The sequence below is a fragment of the Haliaeetus albicilla genome, chromosome 7 (assembly GCF_947461875.1).
Source record: "Haliaeetus albicilla chromosome 7, bHalAlb1.1, whole genome shotgun sequence".
Classification (NCBI taxonomy): domain Eukaryota; kingdom Metazoa; phylum Chordata; class Aves; order Accipitriformes; family Accipitridae; genus Haliaeetus; species Haliaeetus albicilla.
In genome coordinates this window covers 25,745,910-25,763,304 of record NC_091489.1, presented here as the reverse complement: position 1 = coordinate 25,763,304, position 17,395 = coordinate 25,745,910, and the positions used below count along the sequence as shown (strand labels likewise).

The 17,395-nt window shown below is 40.1% G+C and overlaps 1 protein-coding gene across 1 annotated transcript; it reads right to left on the bottom strand.

The window, feature by feature from the left end:
• Window positions 1–1,793: 1,793 nt before the first annotated feature.
• Window positions 1,794–15,311, bottom strand: THEMIS (thymocyte selection associated). Its single transcript, XM_009929093.2, has 3 exons — window positions 15,167–15,311; window positions 6,141–6,599; window positions 1,794–3,101 (listed from the first exon to the last, which is right to left on the bottom strand). Exons 1-3 carry the CDS (start codon window positions 15,309–15,311, stop codon window positions 2,017–2,019), a joined length of 1,689 nt encoding a protein of 562 aa, XP_009927395.2. The 3' UTR covers window positions 1,794–2,016.
• Window positions 15,312–17,395: the final 2,084 nt, after the last annotated feature.

Sequence of the window (17,395 nt, the reverse complement as noted above, 5' to 3'; positions counted from 1 at the left end):
AAGGTCTTCTGGAACAGTCTGCTTAAACGTGCTTCTTTGCCTGGACAGCTGCAGTCTAAGGTCACTCTCACTCATGAATGTGCAAAGGAACCTCAGCCCATCCCTCTCCTGCCCTCATCACTCTCTTCTCACTTCAGGAAAATATTATCTTCTGCACAAGTCTAGTTTAGACTCAGCATCTACCTGTTGCTCTCCACACTCAGCCATTAGTAACTGCAGGAGGTCTGAGTCCTCCTGACAAGGGGTACGGGTCTACCAGAAACACACCTTAGGGAATTCTTCCCCAGTTCTCTACCCCGGGCCAGTACCAGCCTGATGACTTGTCTGTTAGCTCCAGGGAACAGTTTCTTGTGTATCCTCCCTAGCCTAACAGGATGGCTTATTTAAGCTGCTACAAGGTTTGCTGTACAAACTGGCGGAAAAGAAGTTTCCGTAGTACAAGTAAAGACAGAAGAAAATGATGCAGCTTTTTGCTGTATTACCCTTATCTGAGGAACCCACCTTACCCATGGACTTCTCCTATGGGCTGTTGTAACCATCTCCCAGGACCTATGTGGAGCTGTGGATATGCATGTGGTCTTGGAATTGGCACTGAGGGGAGGAACGCTTCCAGCAGGTAAGGAGAGGTACCCACAAAGGCTCCCCTTCCAGGGTGGCTACAACTGGATCTTAATTTGATAGCAACACAAAAAATTAACTTTCCCCGAACACCCCAGAATACAATTCCATGAGTTACGTTGCATCTAAAGTGCAGCACAATCACAATGCAGAGACCTGAAAGTATTTCCAATGTTTTTTCCTTCTTCCCCTGTATGGAATTTGTATTTGCACATGAAGGCAACTGCAACATTAGTAAAGTACCTCCTGGACAGTCTCTCTCATTAAAGTCCATCAAGGTGGCCTGCCTTTGATTCTTTCAATATATGCAAGAAAATGGTGGTGGGTTGACCCCAGCCGGCAGCTAAGCACCCACCCAAGTGCTCGCTCACTCCCCCCTGAATCAGGATGGTGTTCTCATCAGGAGAGAGAATAGCAAGAGCAAAAGCAAGAAAACTCATGAGTTGAGATAAAGACAGTTTAATAGATGAAGGAAAGAGGGAAAAAACCCCAGTGATGCAAAGGCAGTCACTCACCACTTCCCACAAGCAGACTGACAGGCAGCCGGTCTCTGAGCTATGGCTACCTTCCCAGACCAACCACCCCCTCAGTTTTTATTGCTGAGTGTGGCATTATATGTTACAGAATATCCCTTTGGTCAGTTGGGGTCAGCTGTCCCAGCTGTTTCCCCTCCCAACCTCTTGCCCACCCCCAGCCTACTTGCTGGGGGTGGGGGGGGGGGCAGCCTGGGAAAAAAAGAAGGCCTTAACACTGTGGGTGCACTGCTGTGCAATAGCCAAAACACTGTTGTGTTATCAACTCTCTTTTAGTCACAGATCCAAAACACAATGTCTTACAGGCTGCTGTGAAGAAAATTAACTCCATCTCAGCCAGACCCAACACAAAAATTAATGAACAGATGCATTGCCTTAGGTTAACCAGGAAGAAAATTGTCCTAGAAGGGGCACTTCTTTCTTAACATCAAGTGTTATTCTAAAATGGCTGGCCTTTTTCTTCCAAATCTATCTGCCACTTGGGTAAGTGCAAAAACATGCAGTCAAAAATATCTATACAACCTGACTTTCTGTGAATTTAATTCTGCCATTTCCAGCTGAGCAAAATTATCTTTACATCATGAAAACATATGCTTCCCCTTAATAAATATTTAAATACAGCCACTTCAAATCTTTTGCATCGGTGCAGTAAAGGATTATCCATGCAAAATTATACAGCCAAGCTTTCTGCTGTGAGTCAGCGTGGTTCCGTTGTTTTTCATGGATCAATTAACACACACTGGAGATTTTAGCCATTGCTGTCTATAATGGCTAATTTGCCTATTACAGGGAACTGAGCGCTATCTGTGTACGTGCCATAAGGATACACCAGAGAAATGGAGACTGTAAACCAACAGAACATGACCTATGATTGTAAGAGACTCAAAGACAAGGTGTGATAGCTTACCTTTGGAGCCTGTAGCACATCAGACACATCTTGCTTAGGTACTGCAAAAACAGGTTTTGGTGCAAGTGTTGGCTTTTTGGGAGGCCTTGGTGGTGGATGAAGGGTTTGGTTTTCATATCTCCGCACCATATAGTATTGCTCTTCGCTGATCTCTTCCACTGTTGTCTTAGTCACAGGTGGTACAACTGTCTGGCCATCTTTGCTGAGCAAATGGACTGACATGTTTAGGCGATACACAGGAATCTCCCAGCTCTCCATTGGACTGCTGGCACTACTGATCAGCAAATAGGAGTCTGTGATTTCTTCTTCAAACTGCAGACCAGGCACAGCAGCCAAGACATCTTCCTCAATGGAAAGGTCCCTCACGGACACTTTGACATTAAAAGGCAGATGGAATTCTTTGCAAATCTCAGAAAGCTGGTACTGTTTCTTGTCATGAATCACTTCCACAAAGCCACCTTCCATATACATAGGGAGGAGCACTTTCTTATATGTATCACTTAGTATTTGTTCACAAGCTAAAACGTCTATGACTTTCTTTCTTCCCTCGTACAGAACTTCACTAGTCTGGCATTGCTGAACTAGAAATTGATCTCCAACTGAAACAGAAAAAAGCTCTTTATGAGGGGAATCAAAGGCTTTAGTTGCTACAACATGAAGTTGTTCTTTTTCACTTCTTGCTATCTCTAAGTCATAGGCAGTTGGAAACTCCCGAGGTCGTCTCTTGAACTTTCCTTTGTAGCTCATAGGGATTAAAAAATGTCTTTTAGGGGAATCACTTCTGATCTCAGAGGCTAGGACTCGTGTTGCCTGGTACTTTTTGTAGATGATGATCTCTTTTCCTGTATACAATAAGTTATAAGGTTTTTGGCTTCCTGAAGGTCCTTCCATTATCTCAGCAACCATGGGAAATTCCTTGCTTGTTCTCTCAAATACATCTTCCAAAGAGAGTGGCTGAAGGAAAGAGCTAATATCATAACAGTCTGTTATATCCTTGACTTCGACATCTAGATCTGAGAGGATATGAACTATGTCCTTTCGAACTGAAAAGAAAATGAAATATATTGATTTTTGTTTTCAAACTGACATTGGAATAAAATATACATGTCTTGTTGGCCAGATGCTAAAAGTACCTCCTCTGAGGTGTGCAGCTCCATATGTTAACACGCACAATTAATAGCACCAGTCAAAGTCTAACTGTTTTAATTTGAGATATATGGCTATCAGATATGCAGGAGACCTCACAAAGGAAGAGAGAAACAAGAAGAGATGAGAATAAGGTGTGCAAGTGAACAAAAGTTTAAGAAAAAGGAAAGGGAATCTAGTTCACTGTCTTTCTCACAGCACCTCCAAGTTTAATGAGCTGTTTGTCTTATCAAACTCTTTTTCTTAAGTACAAGATGTATTTCTATGTTTTAATTCATAGTAACTTATGGTTTCTCCAAAGGCATGGGTGGGGGAACATTTTTAATAAATAAATAAATAGCATTTGAACCCATTAACACATGTTTCTCCCACAGCCTAGGAGAAATAAGATGTTTTGATAGTTATAAGAATAATGCAAACATCTATAATTATTAGAAAATATCACTTTAAAAAAAAGGAAAACCTTTGTATAACAAAGTCTAAGCTTATCGTTAATGAATGAAATTTTTCTTATAATGTGGAATTCTTGCATCTTTTTCTTCGTCATCTAGTTTTACTCACTATCAGAATGGAGCCATTGCATTTAACAGTCTGACAGGGACCAACAACTCTTTTATCACAACTGAACTTGCAAAATTTTGGATGTAAAACTTCAAGCACAAAGCTGACTATGCAATTAAGGCTTGTGTAAGAATTTGGCTCCAGATCAGTGACACCACAGATCACTGACCAGGGCAGTAAAATTTAACAAGCAAATATTTAATGACTCTCTTCAGTAAGACATATTCTGCATAGACCTGCACACAAGGATAGTATATCCTGGATTCACAGTTCCTTGTAGCAGGACATACCAATATTTTATACATAAAGGTTGGTGTCAGATGTATTTTATATGACAGAGTTTTATGACATTAATTCAGGATCTGTTTATCCCAAGTCTGCTTTTGTCACATTGACACCTTCAGGTGACAAACATCCTAAGCACCACAAGGGAAAGTCAATGAAGGAGGAATGACTAGTGAAAATGGAAGTTTCCTATGAGTGTTTAGGGGAGTTCCACACACATAATTTGTTCATTATTAAGAATGAGAAGTATTGAGGATTCCTGCCCACAGCCTGTGAAAATGTAATCTGCTATCCCTCTTATCAGGAATCTTTTTTATTGAATTGTGGATAGTATTTCTCATACTTTATCTTGTATCTATTTATAGTTCTTCTAAAAATGGTGAAAATCCATTTTTCATGGTCCACAAGAAAGTAAGTAGTTCATCATATACCATGAAGCCTACTTTTCAAGTTTGTATTAAATAGTTATTGAGGACATATTTAATGCTTCTTAAATGTTGAACACACTATGAAACATAAATGGCCATGAAATAAAATCAACAAATACAACTCTCCCTGGAATACCTGATTGGAAGACAAGTGAATACCAAATATTTCTGAATCTTTGGAAAGCTTTTTAGAAACATTAAATTCTTATTGATTGTGCACATATATCTAAGTGGATATAGGAATACACCTAAGTGAATCCAGCTTTAGGAGGTGGGCTAGATTCCTGAATCTAGCTAGAGTTGTAGAAAATGAAGTATTTTATCTTGTGAAGATACACTTTCCAAACTCACACATTAAATTACGTAGCAAGCACATCTGAATGTCTCATGATAAGCACTTAGCAACTATAGTGTATTGTGCTAACAGTCTCTGCCCACTTTTCTTTCTTTCTCTTTTATCCATTTACTTACATCATTCATCAGAGAAAGCTCAATTATGAAAAGATTTTTTGCTTAATAGCCTCATGAATAACATATTTCTGCTAGGATTTCATTTCTATGGAGCTGACTGATTTGCTTCTAGTAAACGCCACAGGCAGCAAAACCTTCCCAAAAGCTAAGCTCCTATCCTGCAAACTTTAACAGGATAGGTGCACCAACAACTAGAATTGCAGCAAGTTTCCATCTACTGCCTGGGCTGTCCTCAAGCAAGGTCAAACATTTTAGCTTAAGCTGTTTTTTTGCTTAGGTAGGTATCTCAGTTCAGAGAGGGTACGCTATGCATGCACACATAGGTCATTACTGCAGCTCGGCTATTCAAGTCACCATAACTCAGGAGAATTTCACTGTGTGCTTATACCCTTGCACACCTTGTAATTTTATTCCTGTGACTAATTTCACTAACACGTTTGAAGTAAGGCACAGATAAAGACATAGGTAAGAACAGAACCCAGCAGTTTCAATGTTTTGGTGGAACAACTAGAACAGTGATAATGTGCCATGGACAAAATATATATATATTTTTTTTAATAAAAACTTGTAACACAAATTACAGCTTTTAAGGATATTGGGTTTTCTAATATCTTCCTGTTTCCTCAAACCTAGAGGTTTCAGAAATTGTCCGTGAGTCTTTTCTGTTTACATTCTATTGATATTTGTTTCTGCAATAGAGTAAAATAATATGGTTTTACTTCCTGCAGCATCCTCATTCTGAAAAATAAATGGTAGTTGAATGTGTTATGACATGTAGGTCTATACTTTTTTCTACCTCCTAGCTATAGCCATAAATGATCAAGTGGCTTCTTCATGGCCAAAGTCTGAAACACAAAGAAAGAGAATCTGAGAACCAAACAGAATTCCTAAGCTCCACTTTTTCATTGTGCAATATATTTTCTTTGAAACAATCATTTAATTGTGGTGATCAAAAAAATGGCAACAGAAAGAAAAGCAAGGTAACTACCTGAATTAGCAGCAGATAGAGGAATAAAAAAGGCAATATTATTTTTATCTTTATTCATCTTGAAACTAGCATCAATGGCAAATATGGGTCAGGAATTCTTGACCAAACTGAATCCTTTCTGCCTATTTTAAGCAAATTTTGTGTATATAAGGATACTTTGCTATACCAAGATGAACAGGACATTGGCTTTGATTCCTACTTACATTTCATTACTGCCTGCACTTCATAGACAGGCGTCAGAATCAAGCTGCCATCAAAATTCTCAGGGAGTGGATTAGAGCAGTCCCACATATGTAAAGTATTGGAAAGTTTGACAATCCGGTTTCTGCACTTAGGGATTTTCCATTCTGCAATCTCTTTTAGGGTGTATATCTGGTCATCTTCACACTCATAGAATTTTCCTTCTTGTGAAAAGGGCAACGTAAAGGAATGAGACTGGTTATTTCTGACCACGCCACAGTTCACAGTCATTGTTCCATTGACCTCTTCCACTGAGTTGAAGGTGATCTGCTCACCATGTTTGATAGTGATGTTTGCCAATTTTATATCCTCAGGGCTGTAGAAACACGGATGGCCAAATCTTGTTGGCCCAATAGAGACTTTTCTTGTAATTTCTTCAATGCTGACATATGGAGTTTTATCTGCCACAACCTTATACAGACCTAAGAACAGAAAACCTTTATTATAAAAAAGGGAAATATATGAAGGAAGCCATGCCAAATTTTAGACTGTGAATACAATAAAAATGGTGAGCAAAGCACATCAAACAATTAATAGCTGACAGCTTGTTTGCTAGAAATGTGACTCTATAAAGATAATATCAACTACATGATACAAATCATAGGTAGCTGGAATTAGCCCTTTCTACTCTGCAGGTAATTTCTGACATCCAACATTTTTAAGTCCATGGTAAAAAGAGAAAAAAGTTGTTTTCTTTGCTACAGAAAAAAGAAAAATTATCTTAAATTCTTATCTGTCTTCTCAGGAAACCAACCTTTAAGAAAAAAATGCAGACGTGGTATGAGGAAGAGCAACAGTAATGTGATCAGTGAAATGCAGGATAAAGTTTCTGGCTAAACATTGTACTATGTAGTCTTCCACACACAGACTGGGGATTCCTAGACCAACTATGTTTAAAGACACATCACAAATGAAAAAGTAGTGCCAACAGATAAGAATGAGCAAAGGAAGTTGATTTTAGCATATCTGATAGCCCAGACCACCAGATGGAGTAATCCAAATTTTGGGTGTTGCAGCACTGTGCCCATCACAAGGCAATTAAAGTGCTGAAGTACTGCAAGGCAGAAGCTGCATCTGAGCTTCCCTATCCCCTAGGGACATTATTATTTCATGTTAATCATGCCCCTTGGAGCTGTCTCATTAAGAGTCCACATTGCAAGAAAAATATATGCAATTCTATATTTGCATGACTGTTTTTATAGAGGAAGATGAAGTGGATGGTTTAGAGGACTAAACAGTAGGCTTTAGCTGAACTGTATGATTCAGCTGTCTCCTTCCCCAAACATGGCAGTGTGAATGCTGCCTCGTGGAATTACATTGCAGCTTCCTGGGACTGGCATCGACTAAAGCTCTCCTCCAAGTGAATATAACTGAATGTGGAGGTTACTGCTAGGCCAAGTCTGCAAGCCAGGAGACACACACAAATTAACTGGTAACTACAGCTACAGCAACAAAGCAGCCAAGCTCCCTGGGAGATGCAGTGCTTTGCTCCTTCCTTCCCCCGAAGTCAACTAGCAGGAACCCTATGGCCTCTGCTCCTCCACACTTTTGCCTCCTCTGGACCACAAAAAGGGCATCATATCTTTGTGGTAAAGGAATACTCCCACCTTGGCAGTTACGGAGCATGGGATGGGGACTAAAGGATTGCTGCTTGGCACTACTAAAGGCTCTTTCATGGCAGCTCCACATCTCATGAGTGGTTTCTGCCATGTCTACAAGGTTTAAGTGTCCCATCCACCTGCCCCCAGTTGCCTAGTGTGGGAACTAGGTCCACACTGGCTATGACTCCCCTCCTGTGGGCACCAGAGTGTGAGAAAAGGGTAGGATACCCCAGCAGATACCTGGGTCTCAGCAAGGTGGGATGCTGCCAGAACGCAGTTCCTGTTGGATGTTGGGAAGATGCTCATGCCCTTCTTTAGACCTCCTCTGATAGTGGGATTGTTTAACAAATTAGATCGGAGGATCGCTTCAGTTAAAAATAACCTCCAAATTGCTTATTTTCTCCCACACCTTTTCCCTTACTGAGTTTCACCTACCGACCACGATCAACACAACTGAGTGGCCTGCATGGAGGCAGAGGCTCCTTAAGATTATATTCTTTAAAAAGGATATATCAAACCATTCCCTCCACCACAACAGCATTTTTTTTTTTGCCACAGAATTGGTGTGATTCTTGTTTCACTGTAACAAAACCTGCTATTTTCACTTCGTAGCTTTAGCACCCTTCTTGTTAAAGGAGATGTTATTAAGATTCTGTCTGTTGAGTAGCTTTTAACTGAATTTATCGCCAGATTGGGCATGTTTGGTTCTAGGCATCCCATGCAACCACTAGGATCTGTGGCAACTAACAGCTCTGAGGGCTTGTCAGCAGCCTAAACAGTAATAGCTTTTTTGATTTACTGCAGAGATATTCGCTAGTTGTGCCTATGCAACTGCTTTCTGCAATTCTGTGCCTTCACAGTTGTCTGCATGACAGTTAGCTTTTCCTGTGTGAAATTAGTATCCTTGTGCAAATACATCCTCTACATATATGTCCTCACTGCAGGACTGCGGGAAAGCCTTCAGTCCTTTTTCTGGGCTGCAAGGAAGCCTCATCCATGAATGTAATTGCACAAATACAAAGTTCAACTTCAACACACTTTTATTTCTTGCTGGTATTTTTACTGTTTCTCACAGCCGTTTTTAACACAATTATTAATAAGCAAGTTAGCTACCTCATTCCTAATCACTACTGGAGCTGTCAGTGTAAATCAAGACAAACTGGTTCACTAGCATTTAGAAAATATCGCAGTGACAAGGCACCTATGACAAACTGAAATTGTGGAAAAGACAGCATCCCCCAAACAGTGTTCCAGTGTCATGCTTTGCAAGCACAAGATGGGCATTGTCTCCTGGCAGTGCTGGGAGAAAGCAGATAGGAATATTCTTCATTAAAAAGTGTATTCAAAGTACATATGATGTATCCCAAAGGCAATAACTATGTTTACCCATCTGTGATTGATACAGGAGCACGTGCATTGCCCCTAGAAAACCTCCAGAATTGCATTACAAAGCCTCCATAAAATATGTTAAAAAAAAACATTCCCAATTGAAAATATTTGACTATGTACAGGTATGAGAAATATTCTTCTCCTCTATGAGTTTGACAGTAGACTCAGGCTCTACTAATTTTGCTGGGACTACATAGCTATTTAGAAGCCAGCTATTTCAGCAACAAACTGATGAGCATCCCGGGTTGGAAAGCAGGTTTCATATGGAAGCATAATTACCAGATCTCACACAAAACTAGACAACTGATTATCCTGTTGGGCTCAAGCAGACTGACTTTGTCAGGGTTGGGAGCAGAAAAATCTTCACCTTCTGTTCTGCTAGTTTTCTTAATTTTGGTAACAGAATGCTTGCATAGACAACTGAAGAGCCATGTGGCCTTGCACACTTAGCTTCTGTATTGATGAGACCCATGAAGTAGAGGCACCTAATAGTGACCTGTTTATGCTTATGAGTATGTAAAGATCCATATGTTTCTCTCCATATAGAAAAGAGGTGAATATATAAAAAGTTATTTTGATATGATGGATGAAAGCCACTGTGGTTCCTAAGTGCCATAATCTGCCATGGTATCTTCTCATAAATGCTCTCCTTGCTACAATATATATTTAAAAAAAAAAAACAAAACAACACAAACCCCAAACACTGTTATGGAACCATTCAGAATCCTATTAAAATAATTATGAATCAAATTACAAACCCAAATGTTTTCCAAACCTAAGACAGCAAGGAAATCTCCGGAGTGGGAGACATATGGTAAGTTGAGATGCTGAAGTTTGGACATTTTGAGTTCAAACAAAAATATTTTTGGACTTTTTCATAATTCATAAAATGACTGACTCAAATTCACTTAGACTTGCCTAAGAGAGCTTGGTAGACTTCTGGGGGGAAAGACAGATGGAAATAGCAAACCTGGAAAAAAGTCCAGCTGGTTTACTGACAGCTGGCATTATTGCTCCTATAGACCTACTTTCTAAATGTAATCTGGTCTACAACCAAAGTGCACTGATGGCCAATAGTTTTGGGGAAAATTACAGGCAGAGACCCCAATAGTTTGGGGGAAAATTACAACTAGAGACAAGAATAACTACACATACATAATAACTACAGGAATGTATAACCTTCATCACACTCCATGAACATTCTGCAGCTAGTAGCATTTCACTAGGTGAAGTGCCTGCCTAGCCTTAATATGATAATTAATAAGCCCCAAATCTATTCAGCCCATCATTTTCAAGAAAAGTTTTAGGCACTGATGTACACATTGGTAGAGAGAGAGGGTTTGGGAATCTGAAAAAATTATTTTCACTGGTATGGGAGAGAAAACATAGCCCAAGGATCACGCATTTAGTCCTGTAGGAAAGCATGTTTTGATAGAGCGATTTTTTTACCACCTTTTTTACAGAACAGTATATGCAGCTCTCTTTTACTGGGTATAGAGTGATAAAGTGTACTTCCCTGTAGCTTTATAGACTTCCCATTTTCAGTCTTAATTAGAGTCCTGAAGGAAAGGAGTATCCTTTTTAGTCTCTCTTTTTCCTCTCATCCCTGCTTCTGTGGAAGTTTTTTTTCTGAGAAAACCAGTAGTTAGGCTCACCTAGTAGAGCAGGAAGTAGCCTTCAAGGAAAAAAAAAAAAATAGCAGAAAGACCTTCTGTCCCAGACTAGCATTTCCTGTTCCCCAAGGTAATGCAGAAGACTGGTAAGAGCTCAGTTCCCAAATTCTCTGGAGCTGACTTGATTGCTATTCCTCTTTCCCTCACCTCCACCACTCACTGTGCTACCTCCTCTGCTCCAGCATCCTCCTCTCCCCAACCTGCCCCAAAGACCATCTCTCCTATCTCTCCATCATCTCCTACCGAGATGAGCCTTCTAATGCCTAACCCCTGTCCTTCCACACATGCTGCGTGGCCACAGACAAGTCTCCTGTCTTGTGGCTCGCAGACGCTGAGAGCTCAAAGGGACAATTGTGCTCAGCTATGTGTCAGTCCACGTAGGAATGAGCAGCAGCAACTGCCAGGGACCTCCGGAGAACAGGTCAGCCCAGCAATATTTCTGCAGAAGAAGGAATATAACAGAACACAATGAAATCATTTGTGCGGGCATGCAGTTCAGGTGTTGTGCAAATTACCGGTCTCTGCTAATTTGTTAGTAGTGAAAATTGGAGTTCAAAATGCTGTTAGATGTAGCCATTGAAGTGTCTAGAGTAACAGCAGACTTCATTTTTTACCCAGTGTATGAGCATAGAAAGAATAGCCTGGCCCTCTGAAGCATGAAAAAGAACAAATTAGGATGAGGATAAAATGAAATAAGACAGATAGTGAACTTGTGGTTGCAGCGGTTTCTCTAATGCAAAGGGCAGATTAGGCCTTTATCAAGGATCTGATTTGCCAGAGCAGAAAAAAGGAATTCTGTAGACAGCAAATACATTCAGAAAGACAAAGAGTAAGGTTCGTTTAAAGCCAATGAGCCCAGTTCTTTGCTCAGAGAGACGCTATCCCCAGAGTTAGAAGCGTCACTTATTTATGCCAACATGCACACGGTGAAAGGATACATGAGCCCATCACATGCAAATGATAACTCACAACAGAGGAAACGGAAAATAACATCAAAGCAAAAGATTTCTTCGCATCAACACTGGCAAGAAAGCACTGTACATATAATGTAAACACAGTGCCAGACTCCTAGAGACCTGCAGATATTTTTATTTAGGTAAGTCAATGGCAGTGTGAAAAAACTCATGTCCAGTTAGGTTCTGTGCTTTGTTCTGGAGATGGGAGCAAGCCAGCAATGCTCTAATACAATGTTTCATTCAGAGCTTAGCATGTGTATGTAATAAAGTGAAAAGGAAAAAGGTCAAGAAAAAGCAGAGACTGGGACATCTTGACTTTGTAAAGCAGAATCATTCTTCAGCTAAGAACTACATTAGAGAAATGACAAATTTACATCTTACCCCCCAAAATCTTGAATGCATAAGAGTACATATACAGAGAGAAACAAGAGAGAGGTGGTCCCTGTTGGGCTAATAAGAAGTGTCATTATGCCCCTCTTCAGTGCTGCTGTTCAGTAATACCCATCATGTGGAGGATAATAATGATAAATTTCAGCAAAATGAACTCTGAATTTATTTTTCCAGTGAAATAACCCAGTTTTCTAGAACACTGGTTGGGAGACTTCATAAGTATGCATGCAAATTGTAGTGATTAGACCAAATTTGAAAATGTGCTCAATAGGGCAACAGCATCCAAATGCCAAGTTGCAAAATTGATCACTTGAAGGCAAACAAATCCAGAATCACCAGGTTCAAGCATTTGAAATCACAAGTCACTCTGTTCTAAATATCAGGAGAGTCAACATTAATAAATATAGGATTACTTTTATCACTCATTTGAGTTGGATATTTTAGGATTCAAATGTTCAAACCTATCTGCCAATCAAGATTTAGAATATGACTTCCTATATGTATATATACTTTAGAGATAGAAGAAATTTTAATAATAGCAAAGAAGCTTGGGTTTCAAGAAAAATAGTGAATATCTTGAGAGTTCACAGTACAGCAGTACTTCAATATCTCTAGATAGCCACAGATAATTAAAATGTCTTTGATCACTACATTTGGGCCCTGCTAGTGCTTGAAAATGGCATTCCAAAAAAGTCTTTTAATAAGTAGTTGTACAAATTGTTCTGATTCACTGAGTAAGAAAAACATGAAAATAAATTGAGGATCTACTGGGGAAAGGAAAATTATATATAAGACAATTTCAGAGAGAAATCCGTAGTTTGGAGATGGAAAATGAAGGCATGGCAGAAGACATTTTCCTGTGGAATTCAGATGAAACATTACATTCCCATGTACTTTTACAATTTATTTGCTTCAAGAAGTGTGTTTTGTCTCCCTCTGCAGAAAAAGCACATACCAGTTTGGGCACTAGCATAATCTAAACCATTTATATGCATGTGCACACATTCTCACATGCTCAGCAATACGTTAGAAGAACATCAATGAGCTTACTAAGTCAAGCACTCAAACACTGGAAAACGCTTATATTATGTTTCCCTGTGCAGCATCAATTTAACCTCCTGTCCTGGTTTCAGCTGGGATGTAGTTAACTGTCTTCCTAGTAGCTGGTACAGTGCTATGTTTTGAGTTCAGTATGTGAAGAAAGTTGGTAACACTGATGTTTTCAGTTGTTGCTCAGTAGTGTTTAGACTAGAGTCAAGGATTTTTCAGCTTCTCATGCCCAGCCAGGGCACCTGACCCAAACTGGCCAACAGTGTATTCCATACCATGTGACGTCCCATCTAGTTTAGGAACTGGGAAGTGGAGGGGCAGGGGATTCGCCGCTCGGGGACTGGCTGGGTGTCGGTCGGCGGGTGGTGAGCAATTGCCCTGCGCATCATTTGTGCGTTTCAATCCTTTTATTACTACTGTTGTCATTTTATTAGTGTTATCATTATCATTATTAGTTTCTTCTTTTCTGTTCTATTAAATCGTTCTTATCTCAACCCATGAGTTTTACTTCTTTTCCTGATTTTCTCCCCCATCCCACTGGATGGGGGGGGAGTGAGTAAGCTGCTGCGTGGTGCTTAGTTGCTGGCTGGGGTTAAACCACGACACCTCCCATGTGCTTCGAGTACAATATAGTGTTAATTAAATGTTTACATTAATTTTTTTCTCTACAGAACTGTAGTCTCATTCAGTGCATTAGCTAGACTGCTGGCCAAAGTGAGTCCTGGATGTGATCTCAGGCTCTCAAGGGCTGCTGTGTCCTGTGTGTGCTCTGTCCCTATGTTTCCTACCTGTAGGTGTCCACTTACTTTCTCTCCCAGACATACACAGGCTCCCTCCCACATTCCACTGGTCTCCTTGCGCTGTTTTCCAGCCTGCTTGTCTATCTCTTCTCCCCGAGGGGCTCCCATTACCTCTGCTGCCTGCAAAACTCCTAGCGTAGGAAATGCCCTACATATATATGTCTGTGTGGGTGCAGGCCTCCTCTGATGATGGTAACCACCTCCACTGCCATCTCCAGTCCCTGATCTTTGCACATCAAGCCTTCGTCCTTCTGCCCTGCTCCAAGGTCCAATCTTTTTCTATCAGTTTCCTAACCTAGCTTGCCTCCTCCACTTCCCACACACGGATACTCACAGTCCAGCACTTCTCCCTCTGCACTCCAGTCACTTCCCTAGTTAACACAGCTGGGCCCTAATAGTGGAGGAATTGAGATGAGAGCAGAATTGAAAAATGGATTAATATGACATGTGATGAAGTCTTGGCCAGCTCTCCCTAACAAGGCCACATGAACAGAGGAAGATATGTTTCAAATAACAAGTCAGTACCACATGCCAAAATTCAAGTCCATCTTGCAAAATATGAATATTTTGGGACTTCTCTATAGAACAGTTGAAGTGTTTTTTAAGCAGAAAACCACATCCATTTTCCTCTAATCCTGTTTCCAGGCATGGAGCAGCCACCTTGGCCACTGGAATTAAAATAAATCCTTAAAATAAAAACAAAACCCCCAAAGTATTCAAAATATTTTATATCCAAAATAATAAAACAAAAATATAGTAATAGCAAATAAATTATAGTCTGAGCACACAGCAAGGAAGATTTCAGCTCTGACAAAGTTTGGCAAAGTCATAAGTAACTGAAAAGAAGATTTTTGTAAAAATTCTTACACTGAGTGACCTCAAGCATAGAAAGCATTACTACCAAACATTATAGCATTAATAATGTTTATCCAGGCTTGGAAAAGCACTGTAAGAGTTGAAATTTAAAAATGAATTGATTGTGTCTTGTGCCATCTGATGAAATGTTATCCTTGACAGCTGAGTTGTAACCTCAAAGAAATATCAATCAAGACAGCAAATCAATGAAGTGAACAAAGGTGATTACTCAGGGTTAAAATTCCTCAAAAACATGTATTCATGAAATACTATACCAGGAAAATTTAGTGGTAATTCCACTTTGGCTGAAAACCGGCTGACTTCATTATTCTCACAGATACTTGCTATGAGCTTATTAATTTTGAAGCCAATAACTTTAATGACTTCTCCTGTTGACAGGCAGCATTCATTTCCAAACATTTCATAGATGGAGCCTGAAAAGAAATACAAAAGGAAAGAAAAACATTATTCAGCTTTTTCTCACTCTGTGAGGTGTTTTTACCTCTTTCTTTGAATGAAAGCGAAAATACTTAAAATAAATTACATGAAATAATACTTATCCTGTGATAACTAATCTAATTTTCATTTTCTTCTTTAGTGTCACGAAAGAATCCATCTTGTGACTTCAGTGACCTCTAGATCAGCTCTATGTGTACACTGTTCTTACACACATGTAAAGGAGAATAAGGTCTGAAGAACCTGCATTTCCAGTTATTAGACCAAAACAAAACAAGGTGGAGCATAGGATCACCTGGGTCATCAGGAACTGCCTCCTGAAGTCAGCAGGCAGCGAAACCTTGGCAGGAAAGATGCTTCTGCAGAGCACGGGGCATAGCATATCCCATAGGAAACAACAGACTACAGCAGAAGACAAAAAAACATAAACCCTAGAAGGTGCCCAGGGAGAGGCCAGGAGACATCAAAGTGCAGCCAGCATTTGAACTTTCTGTGGTAACAGAAAACCTGAAGAAAGTGCAAGAAATTGGAAAACTGGCAAATTAACAGCGGTAAACTCTACCCCATGCTGAAACGAGGCTACTGATTCTGACCTGGCAGCAAAAAAATTCCTTTTTTTTCTGTTAGGTTCAGAAGTTTGAGAGCACAAACAAGGCAATCCAACCAAGTGTTTCAGAGCTTTCACAGTAAAACCTGGAACTGCAGCTTGCCCTGCCAGAACTAACCCTCCCTTCTCCATTCCAGCTGTGGTCAATAGCTGCTGTTTCAGAAGTGGGGACAGGGAGAGAAGAATAAAGCAAAACAAAACAAAACAAAAGCCAAGTTATGGAGAAGAAGGAAAATTCTTCCTGGTAGCTGCAGGAGATTAGCAGAAGGTTTGGGGCATGGGATCAATTAGCTATATACAAAGGCAGTGCAGTAAACACATGGTGTTCCATTTGTAGATAGAATTGCATTGAACACAGAACATCAGAAATGTTGACTTTAATGCTAGCTTCCATTCTTCTCATGCTGTGCAGTTCCTTCCAAAAACTTATCAAGCTCTGGCCTGAAGTGATGTGGAAGTACCCTTTCTGGAATCCCATCTCAGAATTTCATTTCCCTCATGGTGAGAAACCTTAGTCTCATTTCCACTCCCAGTGCATTGGTGAGTGTATTCATTTGCTCTGCTACTAACATTGCTCTGCTACTTTACTTAAAATACTTTTTTTTCTCATTTCCATTTCTCCCTTTCCCAAAGGGTTTGCAAGGTTAATTTTGCCCTTCTCTGGTCACATTTTTGACAAAAATCTAGAAGAAACAAGTTCTTTTTATCTCCTCTGAGAAGACAGCGTTTCCTTCCCACAATCCTTCTAACAGCCCTTTCTTGCATCTTGTTCAGTTTAAAGTCTTTTCTTTTTTTTTCCTTCTTAACCTAGGTAACCAGAATGGTCTCAGGCAATGAGAGATTACTTAAAACCTGACCTCTGGCTATATAGTAACAATCAAAAATTGAGATGGCCTGTACTGAAATATTGCCATTGCCTGCAGAACTCACTTCCTACAGAAAGTAACATTCTTTACTCCACAGATCTTCTTGTAGTTGGTGGGGATAAAAAACCCCACAACTTTTTGTTTGTTTGTTTGTTTTTGCCAGGTGTCATATCAGAAATGCAACTGCCAAGTGATTTTCCTAATGCACACTCAAGATCATTCCAGTCACAACCATAGCCTCGGCTAATAAGCATCTCTTACTGAGTCTGGGATATATTTATCAACTCTGCTGCAGCACCTGCAGGTGACAAGCACTTGATTACCCCCTTGGCCTCACTGGAAGTCACTGGGAGACCAACATGAGCAAAAGTTGCCCTGGTTTTAGCCTAAACCCAAAGCCTCAGTAGAGCACCACAGAAAAATGGGTTCGTGTCAGGACAGGAGGATGAAGGATAGTAACACTGAGTAACTGGTTAAGTACTCTGTTGTGAAGACACATCCAAGCAACCCTGTCTGTTGCTTGTGCACCACTCTCACAATTGAGATAGACAGCAGGAAATCCCCAGCTGCTCCCC

Bases quoted from the DNA above. Each gene is read 5' to 3' on its own strand.
- THEMIS (XM_009929093.2), bottom strand. From the start codon at position 15,311: ATGTTTGGAAATGAATGCTGCCTGTCAACAGGAGAAGTCATTAAAGTT. The intron at 6,600-15,166 runs GTATAGTATTTC...TTCTGTTCTTAG, and splicing joins ATTACCACTAAATTTTCCTG to GTCTGTATAAGGTTGTGGCA. The intron at 3,102-6,140 runs GTAAGTAGGAAT...TTTTCTTTTCAG, and splicing joins AGTGCAGGCAGTAATGAAAT to TTCGAAAGGACATAGTTCAT.